Raw genomic sequence first — 22,779 nt, forward strand, 5'->3', positions numbered from 1 at the left:
AGTAGGTTACCCCCAACACCAGGTTGAGAGCAGCTTCCGTAAGAGACCTCCGAATTATAAAATGCCCTCCGTGGGACTCAATCTTACGACCTTAAGGTTAAGGACCTTATGCTCTACCAACTGAGCTGGATGGTCATTTCTAATAAGTTTTATAATATTTAATTTATTTAATTAATCACTTATTAAAAATAATAATAATACAGAAAGTAGGGTTTTAGTCTTCACTCACTTCAAACTAAAAGACTTGAAAATCTGGTTGGCTCCTATTCTCCTTCCTCCATTGCCTTTTATTTCACCATAGACAAAAGGTTCTTCCTTTTTACCTCTTTCTACTGCCTCTCTGTGTTTGTTTAATTCCTTCACTTTATCATCCCAATTCAACACTTTTTTATTATTCTTTTTTTGTAGTTAACTGAAAAATGGCTGGGGTTAGAGAGATGACGGCGGCAGAGTTTCTGCGAGTAAGTTTTTTGTTTTTCTTCTAGTCTCTGTTTGGTTTCCGAGAAAGTGTTCGTAAACGATATTCCACCAATGGGTTTTCCTTGTTTTTTGATTTCGACTTGAAAAAGTTGTAATTTTTCCTTTGATTTTGAGTTCTTCATTCTTTTGGTGCATTATGCTTTCTTTCAGGGTACAACAAGGCAGGCTCTGTTTTTGCAGAGAAATACTTTCATCAAGAGAAGTAATTTGTTATGGGGCAAGCTGTGTAATCCAAAGGGTGCTTCTTTGAGGTGCTTTTCTCGTTCAAAGGTTAAATCAATGGCTTCTGAGAATGTCCGTACTAGTTTGGTTGATGAGCAATCTGGGTTGATTGGAAAGCCTGCACAAGAGGTCATACATTTCTACCGTGTCCCTTTGATTCAAGAAAGTGCAAACGATGAGCTTCTCAAATCGGTTCAGACCAAAGTTTCCAGTCGGATTGTTGGGTTGAAAACTGAGCAGTGTTTTAATATAGGACTTGTTTCGAAGATTTCGAAGGAGAAGCTCACTACTCTTAAATGGATTCTTGGGGAGACATACGAGCCCGAGAATTTAGCAACCGAGAGTTTTCTTGCCAAGAAGAGACAAGAAGGGTTGAATGCAGTGATTGTTGAAGTTGGTCCTAGGCTTTCTTTCACAACAGCATGGTCCTCGAACGCTGTTTCGATTTTTCAATCGTGTGGCTTGTTTGATGAACAAGACTTGCAGTACTATACCAGGTTGTTCATGGAAGACATTAAGCGGAATCCGACGAATGTGGAGTTATTCGATATCACCCAATCTAACAGTGAGCACAGCAGGCATTGGTTTTTCACAGGGAAGATTGTTATTGATGGACAGCACATGGACAGGACCCTCATGCAAATTGTCAAGAGCACTTTGAAAGCAAATCCAAGTAATTCTGTCATCGGTTTTAAGGATAATTCAAGTGCAATAAAGGGGTTCCTTGCTTATCGATTACAGCCAGTTCAGCCTGGAACAGCCTGCCCGCTAAAGGAAACAACTCGGGAAATCGATGTCTTGTTTACAGCCGAAACACATAACTTCCCATGTGCGGTGGCACCCTACCCTGGCGCAGAGACGGGTGCAGGTGGTCGGATTAGGGATAAGCATGCCACTGGGAGAGGGTTCTTTGTTGTTGCTGCCACAGCTGGTTACACAACTGGGAATCTTAATATAGATCGTATGCCCCCTGGGAGGATCTATCTTTCACATATCTTTCAAAGTTGGCTTCTCCTTTGGAAATTCTCATTGAAGCTAGCAGTGGTGCATTGGATTATGGTAACAAATTTGGTGAACCGTTGATTCAGGGTTTTACCAGAACATTTGGAATGAGACTCCCTAGTGGTGAACGGCGCGAATGGTTGAAGCCTATCATGTTTAGTGGAGGGATTGGGCATATCGATCACACTCATATATCGAAAGGGGATCCTGAGATTGGAATGTTAGTTGTAAAGATTGGTGGGCCTGCATATCGAATTGGAATGGGTGGAGGAGCTGCTTCCAGTATGGTTAGTGGTCAGAATGATGCAGAACTCGATTTTAATGCAGTACAGCGTGGAGATGCTGAAATGGCACAAAAATTGTATCGTGTAGTTTGCGCCTGCATCGAGATGGGGGAGGATAACCCAATTATTAGCATTCATGATCAGGGAGCTGGAGGGAATTGCAATGTTGTGAAGGAAATCATATTTCCGAAGGGGGCTGAAATTGACATTAGGGCGATTGTTGTTTGTGACCACACTATGTCAGTCTTGGAGATATGGGGTGCTCAGTATCAAGAACAGGATGCAATATTGGTGAAGCCTGGGAGCCGCTCTATTCTGGAATCAATATGTTCTAGGGAAAGACTCTCAATGGCCATTATCGGGAGTATTAATGGTGAGGGGCGTGTTGTTCTAGTCGATAGTTTGGCTATTGAGAAAAGCCGTGCTAGTGGACTCCCTCCTCTTCCTCCAGCTGTTGATCTTGAGCTAGAGAAAGTTCTTGGTGACATGCCTAAAAAATCCTTTGAATTCAAACGAGTGGCTTATGCACAAGAGTCGCTTGATATTGCTCCTGGAACCACGGTTATGGATTCATTGAAGAGGGTATTACGACTTCCGTCCGTATGTTCCAAACGGTTCCTGACGACAAAGGTCGATAGATGCGTTACAGGTCTTGTAGCACAGCAGCAAACTGTTGGTCCCTTGCAGTTACCTCTTGCCGATGTTGCAGTTATTGCTCAAAGTTATGTCAACTTAAACGGGGTGCTTGTGCCATCGGTGAGCAACCTATCAAGGGGTTGCTTGATCCAAAAGCGATGGCTAGACTGGCCGTTGGAGAAGCCCTCACAAATCTTGTTTGGGCTCAGGTTACTGCTTTGTCTGATGTTAAAGCAAGCGGAAATTGGATGTATCCTGCCAAGCTCGAGGGGGAAGGAGCAGCCATGTATGACGCTGCTATTGCTCTTTCGAATGCAATGATTGAACTCGGTATTGCTATTGATGGTGGGAAGGACAGTCTTTCAATGGCTGCCCATGCAGGTGGTGAGGTTGTCGAGGCTCCTGGAAATCTTGTAATTAGCGCCTATGTCACTTGCCCCGACATAACAAAAACAGTTACACCAGATTTGAAGCTAGGAGATAATGGTATTTTGCTTCATATTGATTTGGCAAAGGGAAAGCAGCGTTTGGGTGGATCCGCTTTGGCTCAGGTTTTTGATCAAATTGGGAATGATTGCCCCGATCTTGATGACGTTTCTTATCTTAAAAGGGTTTTCGAGGCGGTGCAGGACCCTCTTGGAGATGAACTGATCTCTGCAGGTCATGATATCAGCGATGGCTGGTTACTGGTTTGTGCTTTGGAGATGGCATTTTCTGGAAATTGTGGCATTGTGTTAGATTTGGCTTCCCGAGGGAATAGTGTTTTCCCGTCACTTTTCGCCGAAGAGCTTGGTCTCATTCTCGAAGTAAGCAAAAACAATATGGAGAGCGTAATGGAGAAGCTCAGCAGTGTTGATGTTGCTGCCGAGATAACCGGACAAGTAACTGCCTCACCCATTATAGAGCTAAAAGTTGGAGTTACTCGTTTAAATGAAAAACTTCTCTTCTGAGATACGTGGGAGGATACGAGTTTCCAGCTCGAAAAGTTGCAGAGACTTACTTCTTGTGTGGAATCGGAGAAAGAAGGTTTGAAATTCCGGCACGAGCCGTCTTGGCCATTGTCTTTCACTCCATCCACTACGGATGAGAAATACATGACTGCAACTTCGAAACCGAAAGTAGCCATCATCCGTGAGGAAGGGAGCAATGGAGACCGAGAAATGTCAGCAGCCTTTTATGCTGCTGGTTTCGAGCCTTGGGATTTTGCAATGCAGGACCTACTTAAAGGAGTTATTTCTTTGAATGAATTCCGTGGAATTGCATTTGTTGGAGGTTTTAGTTATGCCGACGTGCTTGATTCCGCGAAGGGTTGGGCTGCATCCATTCGATTCAATCAGCCTCTTCTCAGGCAGTTTCAGGAGTTCTACAAACGCCCCGATATGTTCAGTCTCAGAGTTTGCAATGGATGTCAGTTGATGGCTTTGTTAGGATGGGTCCCGGGGCCGCAAGTTGGTGGTGTTCTTGGTGCTGGTGGGGATCCATCACAGCCTAGGTTTATAAACAATGAGTTCGGGCGATTCGAATGCCGCTTCACAAGCGTGAGCATAAACAACTCGCCAGCCATAATGTTTAAAGGAATGGAAGGCAGTACATTAGGTGTATGGGCTGCCCACGGTGAGGGAAGAGCATATTTTCCCGATGACTCTGTTCTGGATCGTGTAGTACATTCAGATTTAGCTCCATTGCGATATTGCGATGACGACGGGAATCCAACAGAGGCTTACCCGTTCAATCTGAATGGCTCTCCATTAGGAGTCGCTGCGATTTGTTCACCGGATGGACGACATCTTGCCATGATGCCTCATCCGGAGCGGTGTTTCCTGATGTGGCAGTTCCCGTGGTATCCGAAGGACTGGAACGTGGACAAGAAAGGCCCCAGCCCATGGTTAAGAATGTTCCAAAATGCCAGAGAATGGTGCTCGTGATATTGGCTCATAATATTTGTTCTCATAGACATTTATACTTGAAAACTGTTTCTCATGCTTGCAACTTAGCCGAGTTTGTTTATTTTACAAACCTGTTTGGACCAATTTTCCCTTTTAATTTCAAAGAAATGAAGATCACAGTATCTTGTCTGAAAGCATTTTGTGTTTATTTTATATTTTGATGTCATATATCTTATGTGATTTACCTGAGAATGATGTATGATCTTCCTGTTAAGATAAATGCCAATGATGGCATCTATACTGTAAATTTAATGGCTGCTGAGAACCAATGTCATGGGTGCTTTTGCACTGATCCAATAATTAAGGGATTGGATTCGAAAGAAGTGTTTTTTTTTTAATTTTGAGTTATTTGAGTTGTTCAGTCTACTCAAATTTTGAATTTGGATTCTAAGTTTGAGTGGAGTCCGAAGCTCTGCTTAAGTGAATGCTTGTTTCAGTGAAAGCTGTAGAAACTGCAATTAACACGGGTTCTTCACATTATTGTTTTACAATTATATATATATATATATATATATATATATATATAACTTTTAAGGACTATGGATTTTGATTTTTACTATTGTCAAATATGAAATTCTAAGATAAAAATGATTTAAAAATATTATTTAAATGCTTTGTTAATTAGTGATAAACAAAATATATTAATTTTTTCTCTCAATATTCTTGTGTCGTCTTCTTCTCTTCTTTTGTTTTTGTTTAGCCGATAACAACATCAATCTTAATATTAGTTACTGACTGTCGGTGATTATTATTATTATTTTCTTTTTCATATTGTCTGTTTTTTTCTTGATTTTTTTTATTTTTAAATAAGAATTTTTGTTCTTGTGACGTGTTTTTATCTGTTTTTGTGGCACATTTTTTCTCTACTCTTGCGGTACGTTCCTTATGGTTTTCGGTAAGTTTTTCACATACTTCTACGGTCGTGTTAGTGTTTTCACAAAAATCCTCACGACATTTGTTTTCTGATTGGCTTGTCGGTGGTCACGTATTGTCAGATCTCCTCTTTTGTAAATGGTCGTTTACCAATATAATCATAATTGTGTAGCGAAACAGTCTGCCGATATAATTAGAGATAATGAGTTTTATAAATGTTGTTGGATTGTTTTGATGTTTGGAATGTTTCTATCTTTTCGTATTTTTGGGTTTAATATTTTTTTATGTATGAGTTTTTAGTGATTATTATCTCTAATTTTCTCTTTAGATGCATTATAATTTTGATTTTTCTGTTTTTATTAATGAAATTCAGTTGTCATTGTTCGATATATATTTTATAACTTTTTATCTTATATATGATATTTGAAAATAGTTGATTTTTTTTAATGAACTGCGGATAACTATTAAAGACTAACATGCATCGAAACGCCCCGAATATCCAACTGAAACAGAACGACAGTCTAGCAAATTTCAATAAGCCAATTGAAATTTCAAAAAAAAAAAAAAGTGCGGACCCAATGAAGGGGACCAAGCATGGTGAGATTGAAATTTGAAGCCACATATGCATCTCGAGAGAGGAATCGGCTGACCGATAGCATGTCTCACCATGCTTGGTCCTTTACGTTGGGTCTGCACACTTTTCGTTGGGTTAGCCGATTTCTCTCTCGAGATGCATACGTGAACCTCAAATTTCAGTCCCTTCCAACAAAAGACCGAATATGGTATATCATAGAAGAAATAGCCGTGCTTCTCGTAACACCGACAATGAAATCAATGACTTGTCTACTATCCGATTCCACACGGATCGAATGTCAACCCTTGTTCTAAGCAAGAGACAGACCTTTAAGAATTCCCCGCAAGTCCCTATCAAGCGCAGAACATTTCCCAATCGACTTAGAAAACCTCTGGATCCATCGCGCATTACGGACTCGGATCAATCCTCCACAAGCGGTAAAACCATCATCAGTTCGTCGTGCCCCATTAGTGTTGACTTTGGAGACACCGTTGGTCGGACGCTGCCAAGGAAATTTACGAGCATAGTAAAATAGTTTAATATAATTTTACAATTATAACGCATTTTATCTATTTTAGCCTTAGTTTATTTTACTAATATTTTTAGGCTTAAATATACAAAAATGTGTCAAGTTTATGCCATTTTTTTAGTTTAGTGTCTAATGTTTATTTCGTTCCAATTTAATGTCTAGCGTTTTATTTAATGACACAAAATGAGTCCAGCCGTAACGAACCGTTAACCCATTAAAAATACTATGTTACATAATTTTCACCATGACTCCACCTGATCATTTCATCTTCTTTCTCTTCTTACTACCAGTCTCTTCATCATCATCACCTCCATTGTTTCCAGCTGGTACAACCCCACCTCCAGGTAATGACAACTCCATACCTCCACAGTCTCTGGCCGCAACGTTCCCTCGTTTTTGAACGCTTCGAACACTTACCATTCGGCACTGTCAATGTTCCAAGAGTAAATGGAAGTTCTAGCCGAAGAACCCAACGCTAGAATCCTCTTTAACACCTTCGATGCTTTGGAACCAGAAGCATTAAACGACATTGAAAAATTCAAAACGATTGCCGTTGGATCCTTAATCCAACTCAAACGATTATCTCCAATATGACAAACCAGAATTAGTTAAGTAGTTAAGTATCAAAGGTTAGGTGGTTAATTGGTTGTAATCGGTTGTAACCAACTTTGCAGCAGCTAGATCCTCTCTTTGAAGTCTTTAAATAGCTGCATATACTTGTGTACAAAATATGATGAATACATTGAAGTTGTTTACATTTTTCAACTGTTATTCTTTCATAGTTTCTTCCATAGTTAACATGGTATCATTCACCATTAGATCTTAAAATGGTTTCGCTGTGCGTTTCTCTTTTCTTTCTCTTTTCTTGCTTGACTACTGTGTCTCGGTTTTCTTGCTTCTTCGAGATCGATCATGGTTCAAGTTGCGTCAATATCAGAAATGGATGAGGATGAGCAGTTTACAGATGCTAGCTCGCATACCTTTGCTAATAAAAGAATCAACGTGTGCTTAACAGATTCAAACTATCTCTTATGGAAGCAGCAAGTGATTCTCATGATTCGAGGACTTGGACTAGAAGGCTTTCTTGATGAATCCATGGTGGTTCCGGTGAAGCTGGTTCTTAACGATGCTTGTGAACAGATTATCAATCCATCTTATTTGCGTTATGTCAAGCAAGATAGCTCGTTGGCTTCTTGGCTTCTTTCTACTGTCAGTACCAACATTCTACCTCAATTGGTTGGTGTTGAATCCACAGCTGCAGTCTGGAATGTCATCACCAAGTTGTATTCCAAGTTGTCTACTACAAAAATTATGGCTTTGTATTATCGAATCAAGTTAATAAAGAAAGGTTCTCAGTCTATGAGAGACTACACATGGCTATTAAAGAGATATGTGATTTTTTAGCTACGTGTGGTAGTCCTATCTCGAATATTGATCATATTGCCACAATTCTTAATGGTTTATCTATTGAATATGAGCCAACTGTTGCTGCGATCACTGTTAGCAGAGAACCATTTGCCCTCGATAATGTGGAATCAATTCTTATTGATGCTGAGTCACGTCTTGATGACTCATCAAGATTTACAATAAGGGTAAATTTCACACGTTATGGTACCTCTGATGCTCAGCACTAAAAGAATCATGGGGATTCTAAACCTAACAATACTAAAGCTAGCAAGTACAAGGGGAGACCTAAACAAAAATGTTAACTTTGTGAGAAGCTAGGTCATTTAGTTGACAGATTAGGTTTGATCAGAACTTTAAAGGTATAACTTCCCAAAAAAGTTCTTCAACTAATGAAATGCAGGTAAACGTTTGTTCATGCTTTCCTCATGCATATGACTGTCATTACAATCCTTTTGTAAGTGTAAGTACATGAGAAGAAGGCTCATCTGTCATCAAACTGAGTGGTAATGTCCAAGTTAATGGATTAATGGTTGATGATCCTTTGACCTATGCTAAATAGTTTCCATATTCAAGAGCCACACATCATGTGACTGGTTTCACCTCCACTATCTCAAGCAGGCAAGCTTACATTGGAAGTGGTAAGGTTCATCTAGGAGATGGTTCCACTGTTGCAATTACTCATATTGGTAGAAACGTTTTAAAAGCTGCCTCTAGAGAACTTTTGCTTGATTAGATGTTATATGTTCCAAAAATTAATAAGAACCTCTTGTCAGTTTCAAAATTTACTCAAGATAATTCGGTTTATTTTGAGTTTCATGCAAGTGTTTGTTATGTTAAGGATGAAAGCACAGAAGTCGTGTTGATGGAAGGAAAGCTTGATAAAGGACTTTATAGTTTTAATTGTCAATCTCTGCAAGAAACAACAACAATTCATAGTGTTGTCATCAAAGATACCAATGAGTATTGGTTGTGGCATAAAAGGCTAGGTCATCCTGCAGCTGAGGTAGGGCTGTAAATGAGATGAGACAGATCGCGAGCTACTCGAGATCGACTCGGTCAAGGCTCGATAAATACTCGGATCGAATGGACTCGACTCGAGCTCCACTCGAATTCTTAACGAGCCGAAACGAGCTACTTGATACTCGACTCGAAAAGCTCGTGAGCAGCTCGAAAATATAATATATTAAGATTTTATTTTTTAAAAATAAATTATTAATAATATTAACATTTATGTGTTGATTTTTTTTTAAAATACAATAAGACTTTCATGTATTTAAGGTTAAGTTTCGAGTTTGAGTTTGAGGCTTCAATCTAGTTAAGTTTAAGATTTTTTTTCATTTCGAGCCTTTTCGAGCTGTTCACGAGCTTCAATTCAGGATTTTGAGTTCGAGTCGAGATTAAAAATTTTAAGCTCGCGAGTTTTCGAATCGTGTCGAGTTGTATTTCAGAGTTTTCGAGTCGAGTCGAGCTCAGCGATACTCGAACTCGACTCAGCTCATTTATACCCCTAAGCTGAGGTGGTGATGGCAACTCTTAATAAAAGGCTAAATATAGATAGAACTGAAGTATATGCAACCTGTCAGATAGGAAAAAGTAAAGTTCAGCATGTTTCTGTGTCACAAACCGTGTACAAACAACCATTTGAGTTAGTAGAAGTTGATGTATGGGGTCCTTCTCCTATTGGTTCTAGTGGTTTTAGATATTTTGTGAGATTTGTAGATTTGTATTCAAGGAATAGTTGGGTATATCTGTTAAGAAAGAAAAGTGAAGTTGATGTTTCATTTGAAATGTTTATTGCCTTAGTTTCAAATAATTTTACAACAACTATCCTTGCATTACAAATAGACAATGGAGGAGAGTTTTGATTCCTGAAGGCTGTCTCACATCGACTTGGTGTTAAGCTCATGAAATCATGCCCACATACCTCACAGCAAAATGGGGTGGTGGAAAAAAAACCCAGACATATAGTAGAAACTGCTTTGGCTTTACTAGAACAAATATCAATGCCTTTAACATATTGGTCTTATGCAGTTCTTAGTGCAATATATCTTATCAACAGGATGCCCTCCAAGATTCTTAGTAATATATGTTGAAAACATTTTGATGTTTCGATATAAAAAATTAAGTATAAATGAATTTTAAGATTTTACAAATGATTTTCTAAGTATATTCGATTTAATTACTCGAATATCAAATTATTAGTCCAAGTCTTTCAAGATCAATTTCAAACCTTACTAAATGTGTAAAATTGTGTTTTATACTTAATATATTTTTGAAACAATTTTCACAAAGTATTTTGAACCAAAATCAAGCCTAAAATCAATATTTTAAAGTGATGCACCGATGCACCAATCCATGCATCGATGCACCATGGAATAAATTGAACATCAAATGCAGTTCATGCATCGATGCACTCAGGGTTTTATGAAAACATTGAATGCATTTGATGCATCGATGCACCAGCCATGCATGGATGCACTTAGGCTATTTTGAAACATCGAATACATTTTATACATCGTTGCACTCTTAGTGCACCAATGCACTAAGGGTCCAACGGTAAAAATATTTAAATTTTACATTTGATGCACCGATGCACCTTGGGTATGCATCGATGCACTGACGCTCCCAATTGATTTTATTAATTATTTTCACACTTAAACGACTCTATTGACTCCATTAATCATCCCCAACATTCAGAATCAATTGAAGGAGTATTTAAACAAGCTTAGAAGCCATTGATCAACAACAAGAAATAACAAGAAACAAGAACAAAGTTAGAATCAAAGAGAAAGCATCAAACTCATTGTTTGAGCACTTCAAGCCTATTTTTCATTCAATATTCATTTTGCTTTCAAGAACACTACTTGTACTCAATTGTATTCATTCTTGAGTGTTCTTTTCTTTGTTCTAGAATTGTGCAAACAATCTACCTTGTGAGGTTTTTCCTTGTAAGTTTGCAAATTTGTGTATTTCTCTTTGAGAAAGAGTGTTCTCAAGAATTGGGGTATATTCTTGAGGGAGTTGTAAGGTTATCTCTTTGGCCTCAAAAGAAAGAAAAAATTAGTGAATTTGTTGGAAAATCCTTAGTGTGGATAGCTAAGGTAGAGGACGTAGACTTTGGTTGAGAAAGTCGAACCACTCTAAATCGCTGTGCAACTTCTTTTCAATTTTCTGCAAAAGCTTCCACCAACTTTTTAATTGCCAATTCACCCCTATTGGCCGATTCCGTCAATCAATTAACTCAAAAATTAGTATCAGAGCCTCACTCATTTGAAGGTTTAATCGCCTCTTGAGTCGATTTGGGAAGAGTTACATCGATTTTCAAAGTCATCAATGGCCAGTACTTCAAATTCCAACTTCGGTCTCGATTCATTGCCTGTTAACAAGCCTCCTTTCTTCAAATGGAGCTAATTATGCTTATTGGAAGAATAAGATGATGTATTTCATTTAAGCAATTGACATGGGAGCATGAAACATCATAGAATATGGATACATCAAACCCTCTACTCACCCGAGGTTATGGAGTGAAGGAGAGACAAGATTGTTCCAACTTAACTCCAAAGCTATCCATATCATCTTTTGTGCTCTTGGACCGGATGAATACGGGAGAGTTTCATTTTTTACAACCACCAAGGAGATATGGGATAAACTACAAGTCACTCATGAAGGTACAAACGAGGTAAAAGAATCTAAAATTAGTCTTCTAACTCATAGCTATGAAAATTTCAGGATGAAACCGGATGAAGATGTCAAAGCTATGACGGATAGATTCTCCACGATTTTCAATAGCCTCAAATCATATAGAGAAATCATTCCAAATGACAAGCTTGTAAGAAAGTTAGTTTACTCTCTTTCAAAAGCTTGGCAATCGAAGAAGACGGCGATCATCGAGACTAAGAATTTGAAATCCTTAACCCTCGATGAACTTATTGGCTCTCTCCTCACGCATGAAATGATGCTTAAAGAAGAGGAATACCTTGAGAGAAGAGACGAGCCAAAGAAGGAGACAGAGAAGAAAAAGAACGTGGGAGTTGCTCTCAAATCAACAAAAGATGAGAGTGATTCAGATGAAGATGACGATGACAAGGAAATGCCATTGTTTTCCAAACGGTTCAGAAAAATGAGGAGGCCTAACCCAGGAAGAAAATTCAAACGAAATGAAGGCTTCAAAAATGAACCAAAAGAAAATGACCTAGTCATTTGCTATGAATACAAAAAACCGGGGCATGTCAAATATGATTGCCCACAATTAAAGAGAAAGGGTCAATCAAAGAATAAGCACAAGGCTCACGTAGCTACATGGAGTGATGAAGAAGGTTCCGATGAAGAGGAACAAGAAGTAGCAAACTTGTGCTTGATGGAATTCGGGGAAGATTCTAAGGTAACCACTAACTCATTTGATTTAGATGATTTATCTTATGATGAGTTATTAGAGAAATATAATGGGTTGGCTTCGGATTATGAGAAATTGTTTTTAAAATATAAAAATGATATTTCAAAATTGAAAAATGAAAATAAACTCATATCCAAAACCAACAACGATCTTGAAAGTAAAATCAAAGATTTGCAAATCAAACTAGAAGAGTTTGAAAAGAAAATTTTGGATTTACAAAATTTACTTTCAAAGGTCAATGATGATCATCAAAAGAAAATTGATGATCTTAAAGCTTCTTTTGATAAAGTTGGAACAAAACGTCTTGAAAATGGAGAAAATTCAAAATCCAACTTTGTTTGAAAAAGTGTTAAAAACTACAATCATAGAGGTCCCCGAAGAACCTCTAATGGAAAAATTATTAGAAGTATATGGGTTCCTAAAGGACTCGTTACTACTAAAGATAAGGATATCCTACACAAATGGATACCTAAGGGGACTAGGATTTTGGAAACTAATGAATATGGACCCAAAAGAATTTTGGTACCAAAAATTAGAAATTAATTTATGTTTGTAGGAAAAGAATCATTGCCACAAGGCACGGGAAACAAATTCAAACTCATGGTACCTTGATAGTGGATGCTCAAGACATATGACTGGGGACAAAAGCCAGTTCTTAGAGCTTAACGCCAAAAATGGAGGAGAAGTGACTTTTGGTGATAATTCAAAAGGTCACATTGAAGGTATAGGTACAATAGGTAATACCTATTCCATACAAATTAAAAATGTTTTATATGTGAATGGATTACAACATAATCTTTTGAGTATTAGTCAATTATGCGATAAGGGATTCAATGTCATGTTTGAAACTAATTGTTGTAAATTTATTGACCTAATCGGATTATGCTTGTTAGTCATAGAATAGGAAACATTTACATAGTGCATTTAGACTCTATTGATATGACTAATTTGTGCCTAGTTGCTAAGTATGAGCATGATAGTTGGTTATGGCATAGGAGACTAGGACATGCTAGTATGAGTGTTTTGCAACGGCTAATTCAAGGAGATTTAGTTCGAGGGTTACCTAAATTAAAATTTGATAATAATAAAATCTGTGATGCTTGTGCTAAAGAAAAACAAAAGCGAGTTTATTTTAAATCCATTAATGACGTATCAACTAGTAGAGTATTACAATTGATCCATATAGATCTTTTTGGGCCAACTATGACTACTAGCTTGGGTGGAAAACAATATGCATTTGTCTTGGTAGATGACTATTCTAGATATACTTGGGTTATATTCTTAAGTACTAAAGATGAAGCATTAGAAAAATTCATCACGTTTTCAAAAGTAATCCAAAACGAAAAATTTTACTCTATAACTAGTGTTAGGAGTGATTATGGAACTGAATTTGAAAATCTTGGATTTACTGATTTTTGTAATTCAAATGGTGTTAGCCATAATTTTTCAACACCTAGAACCCCTCAACAAAATGGAGTTATTGAGAGGAAAAATCGATCTTTAGAAGAAATGGCTAGAACCATGCTTTGTGAAAACAATTTGCCAAAATATTTTTTGGCAGAAGCCACAAATACCGCTTGTTATGTTATTAATCAAGTAATGATTAGGCCTATTTTGAAGAAAACTCCATATGAACTTTTTAAAAATAAAAAGCCTAACATTAGTTATTTTCATCCTTTTGGATGTAAATGTTTTGTTTTAAACAACGGTAAAGAAAACCTTGGCAAATTTGATGCTAAAAGTGATGAAGGAATTTTTCTAGGTTATTCCTTAAATTCTAAAGCTTATCGAGTATTTAATAAAAGAACTTTAGTTGTAGAAGAGTCTATACATGTTGTTTTCGATGATAATCCCCTTCCGAGGAAGGATTCTTGTTTGAATGATGATGTAGGTATTATAAATATAAATAACATTGAACATGACGTTGTAGAACCATCATCAAAGGAAGAAGCGAAAGATGAGGAAACTCAAGATCCTCTCGAGAATCCAACCATTGAAGAAAGGGAAGTATCTTACCCAAGAGAGTACAACTATGTCAAGGATGGTAAGATTATATGTGATCCATCCAAAGAGGTAACAACTCAATCTTCTCTTAGAAATATTTGTAATTATGTTGCATTTATCTCATGCATAGAGCCTAAAAATATTAAAGAAGCATTAAATGATGAACATTGGATTATGGCTATGCAAGAAGAGTTAAATCAATTTGAGAGAAGTAAAGTATGTACATTAGTTGAAAGGCCTAGTAATAAATCTACTGTAGGTACTAGATGGGTATTTAGGAATAAGCTTGATGAGAGTGGTAATATAGTGAGAAACAAGGCTAGACTTGTTGCTCAAGGGTATACTCAAGAAGAAGGCATAGACTATGATGAAACATATACTCCCGTAGCTAGGATGGAAGCAATTAGAATGTTATTAGCATTTGCATGTTTTCATGAATTTAAATTATATCAAATGGATGTTAAAAGTGCATTTTTAAATGTTTTTATAAAGGAAGAAGTGTATGTGGAACAACCTCCTGGTTTTGAAGATTTAAAATTTCCAAATCATGTTCTTAAATTGACAAAAGCGCTTTATGGCTTAATTGAAAAATGTTTTTCTAAAGGGAAGGTTGACACTATATTGTTTTTAAAACATAAAGGTAAAGATTTATTAGTAGTTCAAATTTATGTTGATGATATAATATTTGGTTCTACTAATGAGGTTCTTTGCCAAGAATTTTCTAAGCTAATGCAAAGTGAATTTGAGATGAGCATGATGGAGGAGCTCTCATTTTTCTTGGGACTCCAAATCAAGCAAAGAAAAGATGGTATCTTCATCAATCAAGCTAAGTACGTCAAAGATATGCTCAAGAAGTTTGGATTGGAAAATGGGAAACCTCATGACACTCCAATGAGCTCATCAACAAAGCTTGACATAGATGAAGAAGGTAAATGTGTGGATGTTAAATTATATAGGTCAATGATTGGTTCTTTGCTTTATCTAACTGCAAGTGGACCGGACATTATGTTTAGTGTTTGCTTATGTTCTAGATTTCAATCATGCCCTAAGGAATCACATTTACTAGTTGTTAAGAGAATCTTTAGATGCCTTAAGGACACTCATAGTTTAGGACTTTGGTATCCTAGAGACTCTACCTTTAGCTTGCATGCCTTCTCTGATGCGAATTATGGAGGTTGAAAATTAGATAGGAAAAACACCTCCGGTACTTGCCATTTCCTTGAAAATATGTTGATTTCTTGGTTTTCAAAGAAACAAAATTGTGTAGCATTATCTACCACTGAAGCGGAATACATTTCAGCTGGTAGTTGTTGTGCACAAGTTTTATGGATGAAATAATAACTTTTTGACTATGGAATTGAATTAGGTACCATTCTTATCAAGTGTGACAATACTAGTGCTATTTGTCTCACTAAAAATCCCATCCAACACTCTAGAACTAAGCATATTGAAATTAGACATCACTTCATTAGAGACCATGTCGCTAAGGAAGATGTAGTTCTAGAATTTGTTGATACTTTGCATCAATTAGCGGATATCTTTACAAAACCTTTAGATAAAGAAAGATTTTGGACACTTAGGAGATAATTATGTTTAACTGACCTATCTTCACTTAGTGTTTAAAATAATTTTAGAATTTTTAAGAATAAATGAAAAATGCTTATAATAATAATTTTTGATTGCATTCTTTGCTAATAGTTAGGGGGAGTTTATGTTCTTTGGTGAAAATTAACTTTATGTTCAAATGTAGTTTAATGATTAATTTGATTGATTGAACATAATTAATTTTCATTATATGAGTTGTTAATACCACTAGAGCCAATTAATTTAGCATTTTGAGTGTTTAAAACGGATTTTTGATATTTTTGTGCTTAATGCATCGATACACTTAACAGTGTATCGATGCATCCTTGAATGTGCATCGATACACCATGAAGGTGCACCGATGCACTCCTTGAATGTGCATCGATGCACAAGGACATGCATCGATGCATCCGTCGGGTTTTTGGTTAAAAACCCTATTTTCTCTTTATTTTCTCATACTCTCTTAAACTCTCTCAAACTGCCGACGTTCCTCTTTCTCTCCTCTCTCTCTCTCCAAATTGCTCCATAACCTTCATTTTTGATCAGAATTCATTCACATTTCATCTCCATATCCTGCTTTATCATCAAATCATGCAAAACATCACTACATTCCTCTTAATCCGAAATTTTCAAGGTATTTTTTCTAAAAACCTATCTTTTATTGATTTTTGATCTTAGGACTAGTTTTAATTAGTTATAGGATGAACATTATATCGGGCTTTGATTATATTATGATTCTAAACTAGATTTTATAATCAATTTCGTCAAAAACAAACAATTGTTCAAGATATTTCTGAATTTTTGAAATTAAATTATTTTGTTATTTTCGAAATTTATTGATGTTTTTGACTTAATTGTATTGTTTGCATGGAAACTATACATATATTATAATATTTTCAATAGTTTTCAAAATCATGCCCATTAGGATTCGGTTTAGAGAACCTTGAATTATATATGACTCAATTGAGTTTTAGGATTGATTATTATGTATACATGTGTTTTAAATTGCAGGTTTCTTTCCTTATTCTGATTCCTTAAACCATGTCCAACCCCAAACGTCCTAGGACTTCATCGAGTCGTTCAACCCGACCTCCTAATCCCGTTCTTCCTCTACCTAATAGTCTTATAGGATCCTGTTTTAATATGCCTGAACATTGTAGAGAAGAATTATACTCTAGGTACATAAATTCTTTCCAATCCTATAGAATCCGGGAAGAGCGTATTCCTTCTCTTCAAGCTATGATAGATATTGACTTTGAATACCTTCCGATTCTTAAAACTTGGAAGTTTGATAAAATGTTTCACCTCAAACCTATCGTCTATCATCAGTTAGTTCACATTTTCTACTCCAATGCAGTATGCATTCAAAACCAAACTCAATGTGGGACTATAGCAATTAGATCATATCTTTTAGGCCAATATATTAATATTGACCCTGAGACTATAGCTTTCCGTTTTGGGCTAGATGATGATGGGTTATATAATGAGAATAAAACTGTGGAATATCCCTATGTTCCAAACTCTAGTGTTAGTACTCTACAATCTCATCACGATCGTTTTCTTCATTTGATGATCTCTTGGTGGTTTAGACCATCCGGAGGTAGGTACTCCACTCTTCGTACTAGGGATTTATGGTGGATGTACTGTATCAAGAATAAGAACAAAATAAATATGCCCCACATTATATTTAGTCAACTAGTGGATATCATAAACATTGTTCCTTCAAAACATGTCGAAACATTAGTTTATGGATGTCTTATTAGTAACTTTTTTTATCAAACTCAATCTAAACGTCTCTCTCGATAATCCCATCCCTCTCCAAAATCAAATCAATCTCATCTCGTTGAAGAAAGCGGATTAGAAACAAGACGAGGAAACCGATTTTTGGGTTTTTCGACCCGGTAAGCAAACTATGGGAGCGAGTTCTTCAAGAGCTGTTCCTAGCTCCTCTTGTGCTCCTCCTCCGGCTCCGGCTACTGACAATGATCCCAAACTTCAACAACTTATGCAAGATATCGACGATCATGTACCAGATAATGAGCCTGCACCAGAACCAACTCCATAAGAGGATCAAGTGCCTCCATATTTTCGTTTGTTTTTGGAGACATTTGATCTACGGTATGCTTCCATCGAATCCCACTTGACTGCTACTCACGAAGCGGTAAATCATCGCTTAGACACTTTGGAAGCTCGACACATGGAGTTTCAAAGGGAGATGCTTGCACGTATGGATGCTCTTACTCTTGAGATGCAAGCACGATTTCCTCCTCCTCCTCCCGATCCTTCAATAGACGAGTAGACTTTGTTTTGTTTTGGAACAACTTAGAACTTTAATTGTTAAAACATTTTGAATGCTTTAGGATTGTTTACTTTAGTTTGACGTTTGTTTGGATTTATGATTTATATGTTTGGATATTTAAGCTTATTATCTATATTTGGTTTGGTTTTAACGTTCAATTTGAGCTTAATGTTTATTAATTTTTGCATCATTAGACATATATGACCAATTATCGTTTACATGTTTATGAATATTGTTTATGAAAACTAATGGCTAATCTCTCTTTTGATTGTGATCTTAGCAACTTAAATGTTAAAATAATAACTCAATTGGCGTATATTTTTCAAACCTTGTTTAATAACGTTTTAGAGTCTTTTTGATTTAACAAAAAGGGGGAGAAAAATGTTATAGTAAGGGGGAGCAATTTTTAAAAATAGATTTCAAAAATAATTTTCTTAAACAAATCTTAAAATTACACAAATGTTTTGTTATATCAAAAAGGGGGAGATTGTTGAAAACATTTTGATGTTTCGATATAACAAATTAAGTATAAATGAATTTTAAGATTTTATAAATGATTTTCTAAGTATATTCGATTTAATTACTCGAATATCAAATTATTACTCCAAGTCTTTCAAGATCACTTTCAAATCTTACCAAATGTGTAAAATTGTGTTTTATACTTTATATATTTTTGAAATAATTTTCATAAAGTATTTTGAACCAAAATCAAGCCTAAAATCAATTTTTAAAGTGATGCATCGATGCACCATGGAATAAATTGAACATCGAATGCATTTCATGCATCGATGCACATACCATGCATTGATGCACTCAGGGTTTTATGAAAACATCGAATGCATTTAATGCATTGATGCACCAGCCATGCATCGATGCACTCAGGCTATTTTGAAACATCGAATGCATTTTATGAATCGATGCACTCTTAGTGAACCAATACACTAAGGGTCCAACGGTCAAATTTTTTGAATTTTACACTTGATGCACCGATGCACCTTGGGTATGCATCGATGCACTGACGCTCCCAACTGATTTAATTAATTGTTTTCACACTTAAAAGACTCTATTGACTCCACTAATCATCCCCAACATTCAGAATCATTTGAAGGAGTATTTAAACAATCTTAGAAGCCATTGATCAACAACAAGAAATAACAAGAAACAAGAATCAAGTGAGAATCAAAGATAAAGTATCAAACTCATTGTTTGAGCACTTCAAGCCTATTTTTCAGTCAATATTCATTTTGCTTTCAAGAACACTACTTGTACTCAATTGTATTCATTCTTGAGTGTTCTTTTCTTTGTTCTAGAATTGTGCAAACAATCTAGCTTGTGAGGTTTTTCCTTGTAAGTTTGCAAATTTGTGTATTTCTCTTTGAGAAAGAGTGTTCTCAAGAATTGGGGTATATTCTTGAGGGAGTTGTAAGGTTATCTCTTTGGCCTCAAAAGAAAGAACAAATTAGTGATTTTTTTTTGGAAAATCCTTAGTGTGGATAGCTAAGGTAGTGGACGTAGACTTTGGTTGAGAAAGTCGAACCACTCTAAATCGCTGTGCAACTTCTTTTCAATTTTCTGCAAAAGCTTCCACCGACTTTTTAATTGCCAATTCACCCCCTCTTGGCCGATTCTGTCAATCGATTAATTCAACAATATCTCTCATTATCAAAAGATGTATGGTAAGCCTCCTAACTATAGTTTTTTTTAAAAAAAATTTGATGTCAGTGTTTTCCTCATCTTAGGGTGTTTAGTACACATAAATTGGATTTTTGATCCAAGGCATGTTTATTCCTGGGATATTCTCCAATGCATCATGACTATCAGTGCATGGATGAAAATGGCAGAATCTATGTATCAAGAAGTGTGGTGTTTAATGAGAGTGTCTTTCCTTTTGCTCACAAAGCAGCATTCTATACAAGAGATGCTAATGAGGTGGTTCGATCAAGAGCCATACCAGTTCTTTTTAGTCAACAACAATATGACAGGTCTGTGCAAAGATAAAATGGCAATACTGATCAAAGCCTAGAGGCAAGTAATGCTGCTCTACCTACAGGCACAGGTAATGAACAAAATGTGCATTCTGTAGAGCAAACAACTAATAATGTAAATGATAATGCTTACAGTTCTCCTGAGCTTGAATCTACTGGTGAGGCTGATGGTGCTTCACATGGTATTGAATTTGTTGGTGATGTTTCTCCTGATCCTAAACAATCTATTTCTGGTGAGCAAATTCAAAATAAAAAAAATACTCAGGGTACTATAATGAGAAATACTCATGCTATGATCACTCGAAGTAAGCATGAGATCTTTAAGCCAAAAATTTTCTCCATTCAATGCAAAGATGTGCCTGGAGATAATAATGTTGCACTCAAAGATGATGACTGAGTGATGGTTGTTATGGCTGTATACAATGCACTTCTCAGTAATAACACATGAGATATTATGGAGAAGCATGCTGGAAGAAAAGCCATTGGTTGCAAATGGCTCTTCAAGGTGAAGAAAAATGATGATGGATCAATAGAAATGTTGAAAGCTAGACTGGTTGCCAAGGGGTACTCTCAGATACCAGGCTATAATTTTATGGATGCATTTAATCATGTGGTTCGTTTCTTTACAGTCAACATATTGGTCTCATTGGTTGTTTCATGTCAATGGAAAATAAGGCAGATGGATGTGAATAATTCCTTTCTAAAAGATGACTTAAGTGAGGATGTCTACATGCAACATATTCTAGGCTTTGAAGAATAATCCACTAATGGAGTTGTCTTGGTGTGCAAGTTAAAAAAGGCATTGTATGGGCTAAGACAAGCTCCAAGGAATTGGTTTCTTAAGTTGAGAGAATTCTTGCTTAACTTGGGGTTTAATTCTTCAAGAGCAAATTCTTCATTGTTCATTCGCCAAGGGGAACATGGAGTGGTATATATGGTTGTATATATGGATGACATTCTCATCATAGGGAGTTCTGAGCTGAAAATTGACCAAATAATTCATGTATTGCATGAAAAGTTCTCCTTAAAGGATCTTGGACAGCTTAAGTATTTTCTTGGTATAGAAGTGCATAGGTCAGGTAGTGGCTTATTTCTTAGTCAAAAGAAATTTGTCAATGAGTTGCTACAAAAGAATCAAATGTTGGATGTGAATTCAGCCTCCACTCCCATGGAAACCACAACCAAGCTTAGTAAGAATGATGGAGAAGTACTAAGCAGTATAGGAGTGTAGTTGGGGCATTGCAATATATTTGTCATACGAGGCCAGACATTTCGTTTACAGTTAATAAAGCTGCACAGTTTTTGCAAGAGCCCACTGAAGTACATTAGCTTACTGTTAAGCATATCTTAAGGTATTTATGAGGGACACTAGAAAATGGACTTTGTTTTTCAGCTCAAGCACATAAACTGATAGTGTTTAATGCTTTTTTAGACTATGATTGGGGTGGAGATGTTGATGACAGAAGGTCAATTTTGGGGTACTGTGTTTACAATGGAAACCATCTGTTGGCATGGAGTTCGAAAAAACAACATGCAGTGTCCAGGTCTATTGCAGAAGCTGATTACAGGAGTCTTGCAGATGCCACGTCTGAAGTTGTATGGATAAAGGTTGTGTTGCATGAAATAGAGATTGCACTGCCTGAAGAACCTAAGGTGTGGTGTGATAATATCAGTGCATTAATTATGGCTGCAAACCCTATATTACATGTAAAAAGTAAGTATATCGAGCTAGACTTGCATTTTGTACGAGAAAACGTGGCAGCATATGAAGTTCAAATCAACTATGTTCCAACTCATAGTCAAGTTACATATATCCTAACAAAACCTCTTCCTTTGATCAAGTTTGAGTTGTTCAGGAACAAGCTGTGTATTTTTTAGCTTAAAGAAGTTTGTAAGAAGCAGGGTGAATGTTAAACCAGAATTAGTTAAGTAGTTAAGTATCAAAGGTTAGATGGTTAATTGGTTGTAATCGGTTGTAACCAACTTTGCAGCAGCTAGATCCTCTCTTTGAAGTCTTTAAATAGTTTCATATACTTGTGTACAAAATATGATGAATACATTGAAGTTGTTTACATTTTTCTGCTGTTATTATTTCATAGTTTCTTCCATATTTAACACAATGGCTAAACTCAAAATCAAAATCAAGTGTCATTTACGTATTTTTCGGGAGCATCGCTGCTTTTTAGCAAGGCAACTAATGGAGGAAATCGCTCAAGCTTTGATATCCAGTAGGCGACCATTTTCGTGGGTGGTGAAAAACCAGAAAGCTAGAGAAGAAGAAGAAACTGAACAAGATAAACTGAGTTGCAGAGAAGAATTAGAGAAGTCAGGGATGATAGTCCCTGTGTGTTCACAAGGAAGTTTTGTCTCATTAATCATTGGGTTGCTTTGTGACTCATTGCGGGTGGAGCTCGACATTGGAGAGCTTGGTCGTCGGCGTGCCGGCGGTGGCGTTCCCTCAGTGTTCCGATCAAGCGACGAATGCGAAGCTCATTGAAGATGTGGGGGGCAGGGGTTTATTTTAGTTAATTTCTTATTTTTTAATATTAAAAAATATATCA

At 36.5% G+C, this 22,779-nt stretch overlaps 1 protein-coding gene across 1 annotated transcript; it reads left to right on the top strand.

The window, feature by feature from the left end:
• The first annotated feature begins 209 nt into the window (after window positions 1–209).
• LOC120129601 (probable phosphoribosylformylglycinamidine synthase, chloroplastic/mitochondrial) lies at window positions 210–4,621 on the top strand. Its single transcript, XM_039147067.1, is given in 5 exon segments — window positions 210–308; window positions 409–461; window positions 631–1,660; window positions 1,663–2,724; window positions 2,727–4,621. Coding segments are annotated over 4 exon segments (3,957 nt in total). The 5' UTR covers window positions 210–308; window positions 409–419; the 3' UTR covers window positions 4,550–4,621.
• Window positions 4,622–22,779: the final 18,158 nt, after the last annotated feature.

This window comes from Hibiscus syriacus, unplaced genomic scaffold (assembly GCF_006381635.1).
Source record: "Hibiscus syriacus cultivar Baekdansim isolate YM2019G1 unplaced genomic scaffold, ASM638163v2 tig00110503_pilon, whole genome shotgun sequence".
Lineage (NCBI taxonomy): Eukaryota > Viridiplantae > Streptophyta > Magnoliopsida > Malvales > Malvaceae > Hibiscus > Hibiscus syriacus.